The sequence below is a fragment of the Amblyomma mixtum genome, chromosome 3 (genome assembly GCF_055824585.1).
Source record: "Amblyomma mixtum isolate Tamu chromosome 3, ASM5582458v1, whole genome shotgun sequence".
In the NCBI taxonomy this organism is placed as follows: domain Eukaryota; kingdom Metazoa; phylum Arthropoda; class Arachnida; order Ixodida; family Ixodidae; genus Amblyomma; species Amblyomma mixtum.
The window spans coordinates 220,319,272-220,332,099 of NC_143014.1; the positions used below are offsets into that span (position 1 = coordinate 220,319,272).

A 12,828-nucleotide genomic window follows, 5' to 3' on the forward strand; every position below is an offset into this window, starting at 1 on the left:
CCTGAAGTATAGCCGGTATCCCCACAAGCAGTGTTTCGCAGCCCCTTTAAACGTTTCCTTTTCCTCAGGATTCAGGTCATTCTTGTGCTTTTCAGTGGTGCCATTTATTTAGTCATCCGTACTGCACTTCTTTAAGTTAAAGTAACAAATCTTCCCGCGAGAAGAAATGAATAATCGAGCTCATGCTAGACGCCTAGAAAAAGGCACATATTTCGCTCTCATTCATGCTAGCTTGTTTTCCAAAGCCTCGTTTAGAGACTGCATGGTTTCACTGAGGCTACATATTTCACGTGAGTGCATGGCATGCAGTCTGAATACTCTGTGCAGGAACCTACGACTTCAATCAAGACTCGATAAACTTGTACTTCATCACCGACGGATTCAGGACGGATTCCGGCTTCGAAATCGAGGTTCGGCAGCTCCAGAACTCATGCCTCAACCCGGGGGTAGAACGTAAGTGCTTATAAACGGAATGGAAGCATGGGTTTCTGACACTGTTCTCACTTGGACAGAAGTGGTGTATTGCCTTGGCGCCCGAATATCTGATATACAGAATATGCACAAGTGTGACAGCGTTGCCCCACGCTCTTAAATAGGTAATTTCTAATTAATTCTAAGCAAATTTAACCCACTTGCGCGAGTTCCATAACGCGCTCTTTTCATGTGTTATTTGGTGCGGTAGGCAAAATTGATGCGGAGCAAGAAAATTATTATTATTCCTACTGCCAAAGTACCGGAAAATTGTACTCTGCTTTTCTCCCGAATGGAGTGAAAACAAAAACAAAACATAAATCTCTAATCATTATCTTATCTGGCAGACGTTGCAAATGAAAGATATTTTGTTTACATTTGCAGGAAACAGCATGGCAAATATAAACTCGCCTTATGTGCTAACATGAATTCTACGAAAAGAAAAACCCTTCACAGTGTGCACAGCCGTAGGTAAAGCCTGCAATATTTCTGCGAGTGGTGCCATTCCCAACGGCCTACAAGGGTAGCGAGTACCTGCAAGGACGTTCACCCCAGGGACGAACTAGCACGCGTCCGGGCAGAGGGCTCGGGTTCGCGTCATCTCTTCTGAAACACTTTAATTAACGCCAAAGTTTGCAGACATAGGCAAGTTCATTATTGCTGTAGATAGTCAATAGGACAGAAAAAAAACCTTGCGGATGGAACCGCGGCAGTGGATCGAAACATGGTATAAAACCATCGAATGCACATATAATGCACAAACTTGACGGACGCACTAAAGATATACCAAACCACTGGAATAGCGACGAACGCAGGACATCCTGCGTGGTAAAACGTACCGGAAGCACCTATGCTATATGTTCAGTGGACGTTAGTTTTCTCCGGGATGTACTGGATTTTACTGGGACGTCTAAGAGAGGATGTGGTTTACTGGGTTCGTGTTCGTCGAGGCATCCCTCAGGTGGTTCGCCTGACGGTTGCCTTGCAACATGTTTCACTATACATGCAACACACACGCAGTCCCAATGCTCTTCAGAAACTGAATCAAATCCCGGCAAGGATTTTCGCTTCTTCGAGAACCATTTTGTGGTGCTTATCGCTCGACAGCGGCTGACTTTTCTTGCCGCCGCTATAATGAAGCACGCCGTGCTGCCGGCACTCGAACTCGCTTAATTGACATATTTCACCGGCCGCGGATCTTTTCGCTCATTGCTTCCATTCGAAAAGAAGATCGTTCATCAAGAATGGTCGTAGCTCGTATATAAAAGTGAAAATTGAGGGAATGTGAAAGCGCGAAGCGATGAAAGTATAATTTAATAACGAAAATTCTACAGATCACGCAGGTACTGATTAAGTTGCTAGTATTTCTTGCGCGTTCGATTAGTGGCCTGCATCGCTCAATTTCCTATCACAATTTCGATTTCAAGCGACTGGCTTCTCTATAGCATTGCAACGTCGGATCCTTCGTACAGCTGGAACGTCTATACGGAGCGTTGCAGCATCTTCCGAGGGCAGGCTCTGTTGTTTGCCACAACCCGTCAGATTTTGTAACGTTCGCGTGCAGGAATTTGGCCATGGCGTCACAGTAATTTCGGGGAATCACAGAGTGAAGTGACTGCGAAGGCATGAGCCCGGAATTTTGTCAAACCTTCTGTGCGGAATGGCTACTTCTTCCTCAGGGAGGCGAGCTTGCAGTGGAACCGCGCATCTTATTTTGTTCTCTCGAGGGATTTTTCATCAACCTGCACTGCACTCCTTCCTATATATAACTTTGTCCTGCATCCCTATCCCCCTTCTTAACTTGCTCCCAATGGCCCACTTGCTTAATAAAGAAAAGGCAGCGCCGCTTACACGTATACTTCATGTGTTTACATCGTCCCTGCACTCTAAACAGAAAGATGTAAATAGGGAGTAAGCTGTACAGATTACTCCCTTCTCAGTCCTATATAGAAGTATTCTTGTTTAGAGTGTACACTGCAAACTGGTTTACAGCCTTAAGGGTGATTTGTGGTGTCTACAAGTCGCACTCTTAAAAACCTCGAAAAAACCTCGAAAAGGGACTTCATCGACCCCCGTGCAATATGCGCTTTATGCACAACTGTGTCCATTCTTAAAATGATGTTTGAACTGGGCAGTGCCCTTCAGAAAGGGTGCCGCAAGTACTTTTGCTCGAGTTATCTTGGTTGCTTGCCATTTCCATGCGTCATTTTTTCCCCGACATTTTAAACATGCAGAGCTGCTCCTCCACATACCACGAAGCCCATCCCACCAGCAACATTAAGCAGGGCTCGGCACTTAAAGCCACAACAACGCAGAATACGTTACGTAACTTCAGCGCACAAGGCTTCTGGGGGCATCGGACGCGGAACCGCGCGTGTCCAGACACAGACACATGAAGGCTTTAATTCTTATACACTATGTTAGCACATTTGCCGAGCATATAACGACGACATATCCGGGTTTACAGTTAGAGCTAGTTGAGCTCAGCTGTTGTGAAAAGGTATTTTATTTTGATATAAACCTCTGATGGCGGGAAGAATAAATACAGCTGCGCACATCAAGCAGCAAACACCTGTTATTGGAAAGACAGTTTTAATTCGCACCGTATTATATGCAGCTGTATGAAGGGCTCCTAAGAAAGCCTCAAGACCACCTGCACCCCGGCAATCTACAGGGGCGTATTACCATTAGACCAACCCTTTTGACATCCCAAAAATAAATTTAAGTGCATAAGATATTAGATAGCAATTGCTGCGGCCGGCAACACTCTTTTGCTTCACTTTTTTTTCTTTTTTAAAGAAATAAACCACTACCATCACCACCCAGAATGAGCGTTAACCTGCTGACGACATCCTGTTGAACGAAATTACGGGCATCGTACGAGTGGCATAGATGGCAGTATCTCCTTAAGCGTGGATACTGGTTTACACTGTGGCTTTCCTTCAGAAGGTTTACTCACATGTCGATGACATCAGTATTCTACAGGGTGCCCAAGATGGATGGTGACACCAGTACAAGTTAACCTAGCGCTGTATATGAACAAACAGCAGCTTTATACTGTCAGCTTTAGTGCATCTTTATCGTGATTCTAATGCGTTAGCATTGCAAGCCGAATTGCGAGCACCCGCTGGTGTCGGTGTATGCAAGGACGTGTACAGGCGCGGACAAAAATAAACGGAGCACGCAACTGTCTTCGAAAATTTTTCACGCGTCACCTAACTGAAATTTCCAGCAGTGGTACGTACATGCTAGTGGCGGAGGTTGGTGGGCTTTCTTGTAGACAAACAATGTTTCTCCATTTCCAATGGAGAAGGCATGATAGCACTTGGAGCGGAATAGCGTGCTCCGTTTACTTATGTCCGCGCCTGTACATGGCACAGCCACATGCCATGACTGATAGGTGGCAAAGTGGAAAGAGAAAAATTCTCCTCTCCACTTCAAAGGAGAGGAAGAAGAACCCCAAAGGCGGCTGCCACAAAAAGAACCGCCCCTCCTCCAAAAAAAAAATGTGAATAAAGAAATAGTAGTAGTAGTACAAGACCTTTATTCGGCCATAATTTACAGGCCGAGCATGTCGACCGCCTGGGCGACCAGAAGTCGCTGTTCTTCCTCCCCTTCAGCGCCAAGCCAGTCGAGCCAGGTGGTGATGGATAAAGAACGTGGGGGGGGTAGGAACCCGACTGCTGAGCAGCCGGTAAAGAAATAACTTCGCGGTATGGATAATAACTAGGATGTCTCGGTAGAAGAGGAATGACTCAGCAAAAATCAAAATGACTGCATTCTAAGCACTTATCTGCCAGTCGTAAAATGACTACACTATTCCCAGTGATCAACACAAATTAAGAAAACATTTCCCTATGCTCTCCTTGTTTTCGGTGACCGTCGACTTCCCTCGTATGTAAGAATGACTCAGTCTCCTACCTGCCTCATGGTGCTCCTCTGCGAGCTTACACAAAGGCCACATCTGACTACACAGCTGGATGGCTGAAAAAAAAAGCCGTACATTCCGACAAATAGGCAAAAGTCTGCCCAGAAAATTCGCACCTAAACAAATCGCTACATCGTACACAAAGGCTTTATATGATTTTAAAACCATAATTCAATTAAGCACCCTTTAATTTCTTTAGTGTACGTAATCAATTATTGAAGTGAAAGTGATAATAAAATCCTTAAACATTCCAATCAATTAGCCATGCATCAGAAAATTTAAGGAACCTTTGAAAAGAACTCGACTGAGATGTTTTTGTTGGAATGTATGTCTCGCTGTGCTCATGAGTTCTGGAAAGAAAAACAAAGTTTTAAGAAAAAAAGCATGTGACAAAGAACCTCGCGCGACGCCATCTGCAGCGGTCTTATGCGCACAGATGAACAGCGTCGTTGGCGCCATCCCAGAAGCGCTGTCAGAACAGGGGTTATCGTTTATGTTCGGCCTCGTCGGCTGCTTTACTGATTCGAATTTCGTAAATGCAGCGTTGGCTTAGGAGCCATCACTTCGCGGCGAGCGGGAACCAAATGCCTTATTTTGGGGGAATGCGCCGCAGTTTAGCCCAGCTGAGTCGGTTCAGAGTAAAGTTCGACTGAATGCCTGCCGCTTGTTCTTGAGTTGTATCCGACTGTAGTAACTAAACGGGTAGGTAATTATACATGCCATGTGCAACACAGGTCAGGAGCATGCGGCTGCCGTGGGGCCACGAGGCTTGCAAGCGATGATGACTACGAAAGACGGTGACGTCCTGCAGACGTCCCAACCCCGTGCGATGGGGCGTGTGCGTATCATGTCACGACTGCTGCCGCATCACGTGGCATCATCACACCAACATGGCAGTACACGAGCCTTCAAACGCAATGCGTAAAATACGGGCTCCTAATCGATTGTTTGGCACCCTGGGTGTTGTTTAAACGTGCACGAGAACCTCGGGGCAGAGGTGTTTTTGTATTTCGCCCGACTGCCGAAATGCCTGCCGGCTTCCGCCGCGGTTTACGACGCTCACCGCGTGATGGTCGAGTCTGCGTTTTGACCACTGTGTGCGAGGCGGTGCAGCGTCGGCAAAGGCGTCTGTCGTGAGGCCACTGCCTCGTGGTCTCACGACGCGTCGTGGCTCGTTCGAATGCGCGCACCCGCTGAGGCGGCAGCGCGGCGGCGCACGCAGCGGCGGCGGCTCCGGGGACGCCGAGCAGCTGCGACCGGACTGTGTCGCGGGACGTGGAGATCGTGCGGTCGCCGTCGTTCCCGGGCGACTACCCTGCCGGGGCCCGCTGCGTGTACCGGCTGCGGCGGTCGCGGCCCAGCGTGTGCCAGCTGCGGCTCGACCTGGTCGACTTCGACGTGGAGGACGCCCCGGACTGCGCCGCCGACGCCTTGCTCATCGAGAGCACCGGCGAGCGCCTCTGCGGTTTCCGGTCGTCGACCTCCCGAGGCAAGTCCTAGCTAGTGAATCCACGCAGCTGACTCAATCGCAGTTCTGGCGCGCGAGCAGCTATTGAAGGGACACAGCGACACCCGATCGTGTTGTCGACTGGCTTTCAGGGGACGAGCCACACGCGGTGCGATTCACCGCCACAGAGTAACAGGACGTGTGGCCCGCACTCCAGAACTGCAATTCTGTTCGCAGATGGCTCTACCACCTCCACAACGCCTTCGGTGCCTGTCTACGAGGCGGATAAACTAGTAATCACGTTCGGAAGGGCAGCACTCTCTCTTATAGCCATCCTGCACGTACAGTCGGGGAAAAAAGTATCGTGTTTCGTAAACGAAGCCGATAGCTCTAATATTAGCCGGCGGCTATAGACCACACTTGTGGAGGTAAAAGTCAAAATCTTGTTCTTTCGCTTCCACAAGTGCGGCCGTCAGCTGGCGGCTAATAACGGAGCTATCGGCTTCGTTGACGCAGCACACGGTGCAGACTTTACATGTGCTTCTACCTGCCTTAAATCTCTGTCGTAAGCAGTCTTTGCAAACTGAATTACTTTTCGCCAGGACGTAATCATTTAATTTTTGTTTTTGGTTTGCATGTACACGAACTCTCACACTGATTAATTTTGGAGTTAGCAATATTACAAGCAAAATAAAAGTACAAATTTTGCTTCTAAGACTAAGAGGGCGAAACAAAGAAGAACTTGATAATTATCGCAGATGAGCCTCACAGTTTCCATACTATGACAATATACTAAACAGTAAACAGAAAGGTACGGGTAGTCATTTCTATTGCAATTTAACAGCTGTCAGGTAAGGGTACTTGCTTTCTCCCTTCTCATGCGCACCGCTTCGTATCCACCAAACTCTTGCAGTGCTCTACTTCCCGCGAGAAGCGGACGAGTTGCGGATGGTGTTCACCTCCGACCTGACCACCACCAGGAAGGGCTTCGAGATCAAGGTGACCCAGAGCGACATCGGCTGCACCAGGGCGCCGCTCGGTGAGGCGACACTACTCCGGCTAAAACGAAACATCGGTTATAATGAAACACCGGTTGTAATAAACCACCGACTGCAATGAAACACTGGCTATAATGCTATCCATCGGTGATCGCAACATGGTATGGGCCCTTCAGTGACAGGTGATAGTGATTGGGTTCTAGTAATTATAGTGACTTAAAGAAGTTAAAAGTAGCGGTAGTGATTGTAGTGGTACAGTTCGTGCTCCACGCTGCAAAACGATAGCTCAAAGGAGGAGAAGGTATATAGAGTCTCGCATTTCGTCCGCATGAATCCAATTAATCACCACTGAATTTTTTTATAAGGCCAGCTTCGCATGGACCTGTCAAGAATCCATTTAGGGGCGACTTCTCTCCTACTTGTAAGCCACTTCACGACAGTAACTTCCCTTTCGGTCCTCTACAATAAGTCATACCATGCCGACGTGCGCCAGCAGTGCCTGTAAGCCTGCTGGAAGATATTCCCTGATCGCAGCGTCGAATTGGGTGCAATCTCGTAATGGGTGTATCTTCAGACATGCTCTGCTCCTCGATGGGTCGAGCGATCGTAAAGGTCTACATAAAAAGGAAAGCTCTAAAATGCTGCGACAACATAATGCATGGTGTACTGTGAGCATACCTTCGCGCAGTTCGAGGTGCGCGCGCCCGTTGAAATGCGTTGAGTGCGAACAGTGCACGGATGCGTACAGCTGTATCTAATGTGCATAACGAATCACTGTTATGTGACATAACTTAGCCAGTCATAACAGATGCAGAGCGATTATCTAGAAAGCATCTGAGCTATAGAAAAAAAAATTCTGTCAGAACTTCTATTAAAAATGCTGTCATGCCTCAATGCATTGTAGAGCTATAAATTAAACGGGAGAACTTGAAAAATAGATGGAGAAGGTATATATGAATAAATGCAAAGTAAGCTCTACCATGATGAAGACAGTTACTGCTCTACCAATGTACACCGTATCTTTAATAACAGCTGTGCATGAATTTTTCATTACCTCAGGCTGCAGATAATTTAATACTTACAGTGCCCTACCGTATACTTTTTCAGCCTCAAAATAAGACCGAGTTCCTCTTGTACAACCACTTTGTTTCTGCTGCGGCTCTACGGGAGGCCTGTCGCTGCGGAAAATGGCCGTAGTATTCGTTCCAGTAAGACATCGGCACAGAGACTAAGCGAAGTTTATGCCGAATAATATCTAATAACGTCAACTTGCATTGCCTCAGGTGCCACAGAAGTGCCTGAAGCGACAAGTGTAAAACACTGACGGTTTCCGCTCGAAGAAACGCTTCCGTTCCTATCGGTCCTGGATGTCCATCTGCTGCGACAGCTGCCGCGGCTTCTTTCACGGCAATGATTAACGCACTTAAATCAGCAATAATTAATAGTGTACACTTCTGTGCGCGTGCGAGAGAATATTAACGATCGTGTACGTAACAAACGAGCTTCCTAAGCGAGTTCTTCAGTCATCTTCTTTCAGTGTATGCCGTACACTAGTTTGTTCCACAAAGGAATCTCCAGGAAACGAGGCACGGCAGTGGCGCCAGGGCACACGTCGTCATCAAATGCGTTACGCCTTCGTCTACGGGCAGAGTTTCTCAATATTACCTAGGGGAGAATGCTGGCGCCACCGCCTATTCGAGTTCCTTAAAGAGCACTTCATCCACCACGGGATCGCCGGGAAGAAGAGGTTTCTTCTCGGCTTGGCTAGTGTTGGACCGAAAACGTGGATTCCGCCCGTGAATCAGCAGCGGCGCCTCTGTGCGCCGCGATGCTTTCCTCTACGCGCAGATCATTTAATAGTGCGTTTTCACTTCTTCAATAAACTGAACACAAGTGTTAGGATGGTATGGAAACTTTCACAGCGTTTCTTCGAGGTTTGCCGCGAGACGAGTCGTATTGTTATGGCTGAAAGTGTATGTTTCGTGCCCAGCAACAGCCAAGCCAATTACGAAACCCCATCTTCCCGGCATTCCTGCGCCTCTCCATAGTGGATGAAGTCCAGTGCCGCCTGCTTTCCCTCTAGGTAGTATCAAGAAGCTCCATATCTAGGGGAGGGCGCTTGTGGCCAGAGACAGAAGGTCGCCGCGGGAAACAAGACGCGCACTACAGCACCCGTACGCTCATGCAGGGCCGGCCGTGGGGCGTCCGGGCGGCGGTTCGTCGTCGCAGGCGCAGCCTTCGACATGCGGCCGGGTGCACTACGACGGGGGTGTGCTGGAGAGCCCTCGGCACCCGTTCGCGTACCCAGCCAACCTGGACTGCCGCTACTGGATCCACCGGGCCAGCCCGAGCGTGTGCCGCGCGCAGCTCACTTTCGGCCGCTTCGACGTGGGCGTCCAGCGGAGTGGCCGCTGCCCCTCCGACTACCTCGACATCCAGGGGACCCGCTACTGCGGCCGCCGCGACGGACAGACCAGTGAGCGGGACCTGCCGTTAAGCGGGGGTACTCTGGCAGAGAAGTAGATTGGGTGGTTAAGGAATAATGCCGAGGAGCATTCTAGAGTCATGCGAGCGTTGCTTGTCTACAGAGGCAACATTTGTTTTGGACCACGCGTCCCTAATGTTAAGTTTATGTGCAGCTCATTAAACTCGTTTAGCAGCGCAACGGTATGACGAAGCGATCAACAAGATGGCAAAGAAAAAGGAAGAGGCACCACTGTCCCATGTTGCCATTAAGCCTGAGGACATCGTCATTATCATCATCTTCTTCTTTTTTTATGGATTAGATGCGTTACACTATGACTTTTGGACTTTCCCGTGACAGCTCATTTTTGTCCGTCCGTCTGCTCACGTGCAGAGGTGCACTTGTGCAAAGGCTAATCTACCTGTACGCTGTCTCATTCTGCGCGCAGGTACACCTGTGCACCTGTGTGTAGGCCGAACGTCATTCCATAGGCCAACGTCCTTTTATACAGCTAGCGCTGTAATATACGTGCTTTAGTGGAAGCCCACCTCACCATTGCAGGTCTAAGCTCGCCCATATAAGGGAGGGGCACTCATATATTTACGAGCGCAGACGATAACTTCAACTAGTTCGTGGGCCTCTATGGGAGCAGCGGTTAGAGAAGCGCAACGGGAAGGTACCCTGCTGCAATGATGGATACCCCAGTGCATGAAATTCCGTGGAGTAATCAAGGCGCAGCACAGAATAGCCTGGGAGGTTTTTGTCTTGTGTGTCGCTTCGTTGCGCTGTTGGAAACATGCTCACCCAACTTTCTGTACGCGTACTTTTGTCGTACTTGGGAAATTCATAGCTTCAAAGTCATAAGGAACCGTCTGCGGTATGTTGAAAGAAGTTACAGCTGTCCTGATGATTCCTTCACGAATGTTAGGAAAGGAAGTGGGAATGAGAAAAAAAAAGAAAGAAAGCTTTTTAGGATGCATTTCCTGTGAAACGCATAGCAACAGTTCACAACACTTGTTGTTGGGCTAGTTGGTAATACATACTTCTGAAGGAACCAGCGCACAAAACACAACGGACAAGAAAAAGGTGGTACACGACGGACAGGAGCGCTGATCCGCGCTGAGGAGCGCGGATCAGCGCTCCTGTCCGTCGTGTACCACCTTTTTCTTGTCCGTTGTGTTTTGTGCGCTGGTTCCTTCAGAAGAAACAGTTCACAACGGCGCGAAACTCTTCCCGGCTGTGGCGCGGTTGCTGCGTGTGGCGTTTCTTCGATTTCGCTAGCCGAAAGTCATCAGCTTCGCCGATTGATCAGCGACACTGGTAGTCGAAACGCCGTGCGCAACAGCGGCGTCACACCGGCGAGGAGTTTCGCGCCGATATCCCCAGTCTTGTTCGTGCAATTACGCGGACTGAGTTGGTAATTTGGAGACGGATATCTCGGAACACTGGCGCGCCCCGAGAGTTCCACCAAATTAAATGGTCTGAGAAAACGACCGCCTCTAAGTTTCCACTGTAAACATGCAAGCTAACTGCGGGTGCTGAAAAGTTCGTTGATTCACTTTAGTTGAGAGCGATCATTATGCTCTCATTTAGTGCCCGCCTTGTTGCATAGCTTGGGCGCAAGAGTGGCTATCGTGTACTGCTCATCGTCTATTTTAAAGCAGTTGACGTTGTAAAAGAAAAAAGAAAAGGCGGGTGGGGAGGAGGAAGGGAGATGAGAAAGCGCGCGCAGCACTTGGCATGCGGCCTGCATATAGTGCATACGCGCGCTCCGGTGCAGTTATCGTGGACTTTCCCCGGGGCCGCAACACCATCGAGCTGAAGCTGCACACGGATGGCGTGTACGAGCGCTCGGGGTTCCGCATCGACGTCAAGCAGATCTCCAGCGGGTGCCTGGCGACTCCTCTGCCCGGCGAAGGTGACCGCTGCCAAAGTGGAAGCGTTTGGAATGATTTCCTTCCGCGTTTGTGTGACACCTTGATTCACTCATAGGGCACTGAAAGAAGAAAAAGTGACTGATAAGGTGCTTTTCTTCATTCGTGCTCATATTCATATATCTCTGCACGCATGTATTCATCCATGTCCACATCCATGTACGATAATGGGTGAATGTTTATGAGACGCAAGTTCGCGGAAACAAAAAGTTACGGAGGGAACTTACGACTACTTGCGTGTTTTGAAGGCTAAAGCATTATTTGTTGTAATTTATATTTTTTTTCGTCCTTTCTAATGATACACCTGCTCACAGTCGTAAGGCAACGCATGCACTATATTCACCTTTATTCGCTAAGAAGCGACGCGATTTTGTTGCCTATGGACTGCTTGCTGGCCTCGCAATCTGAATGTCCTTGGTTCATTTCCGTACCTTCAGAACAAATTTTTTTCTTAGCTGATGACGTCACTGGGGGCTTGTGGACCACTTTTCCCGGACGCCGACCTCACCGGGTTTCGTTGCTAATGGGCCATATAAGTTGACTTTCGCCTCAAAAAGTATTGCCTTGAGCAGCCTGACAGCATGAAGGGACGTGCATACGCAATTCTCTGAAACCAATACCAGATGACCGGGTGGCGCCACATTTTTGTTTTCTTTTGTTTTTTGCGCAAACGTGTCCTGTAAAATTTTGTCTACGACTTCACGTCCAAACGAATCCCTATGACTCATTACCCGTCTGTATGCAGAACACAAAGGGTTTTTTTTTTTAGAAGAAGGAAGGAAAGCGTTTTCTGAGCTTGGGAGCAAGCGCAAGAGGCAGGCCTGTTTATAATGAGGTTCTCCTCATTTCAGCACCGTACATGCAAAAACGCAAACGACGTCGGCTGACCTCTCTGCTTTGAAGCGCGCACAGCCGCAGTCGCTGAGCAGGCGTGGGCTGAGGAGAAAGCATACAGTGAATTGCACCGTGAGCGCCACGATCCGCCGCGCTAACATGAATGCATGCGAAAGCGCCTCTTAAAAGTGCAGTAAAATCAGAGGCTGAAAAGAAAGTTTGCCTGCTATCGTTCCTTAACTTTACAGATCCAGTATGACACCAATTTACTGGCCTCCAAATTTCCCTACTGATTTCACGACTAGCCACTAAAGCAGCTCATAAAGCAACTAATATATTTCCAATTCACCGATACCTGCTTAACTAGTGAATTCTCAAAGAAGGCTCTCAAAAAAGGCTCGAAATGGTAAACAACAGGAAATTAACTGGACAGCGGTATCCTTCACCGAAGATTTGATTAATAGCGTTTAGTATGAGGTCGTGTGCGTTTTTTTTTTGTTCTCATAGAGACAGTAGTATATATATATATATATATATATATATATATATATATATATATATATATATATATATATATATATATATATATATATATATATATATATATATATATATATATATATATATATATATATATATATATATATATAAAGAAGGGGTGAAGATCGGATGGATCCGGTAGAACATAAATGCAATTCGGTTGACACACGGTAGAAAAACAACTTTATTCTACCAGGGTCTGGCCTTCGTCA

At 47.9% G+C, this 12,828-nt stretch overlaps 1 protein-coding gene across 5 annotated transcripts in view; it reads left to right on the forward strand.

Moving 5' to 3' along the window:
• The window catches only part of LOC149353742 (dorsal-ventral patterning tolloid-like protein 1), a 44,284-nt gene that overhangs the window by 27,294 nt on the left and 4,162 nt on the right, over positions 1 to 12,828 (forward strand). For all 5 annotated transcript variants that reach the window (XM_089582759.1, XM_089582760.1, XM_089582761.1 and 2 more), the window contains 5 exons: positions 328 to 453; positions 5,622 to 5,888; positions 6,760 to 6,885; positions 9,033 to 9,320; positions 11,089 to 11,226. In XM_089582759.1, the coding sequence (XP_089438885.1) occupies positions 328 to 453; positions 5,622 to 5,888; positions 6,760 to 6,885; positions 9,033 to 9,320; positions 11,089 to 11,226 (945 nt within the window). The remainder of the gene's footprint in view (positions 1 to 327; positions 454 to 5,621; positions 5,889 to 6,759; positions 6,886 to 9,032; positions 9,321 to 11,088; positions 11,227 to 12,828) is intronic.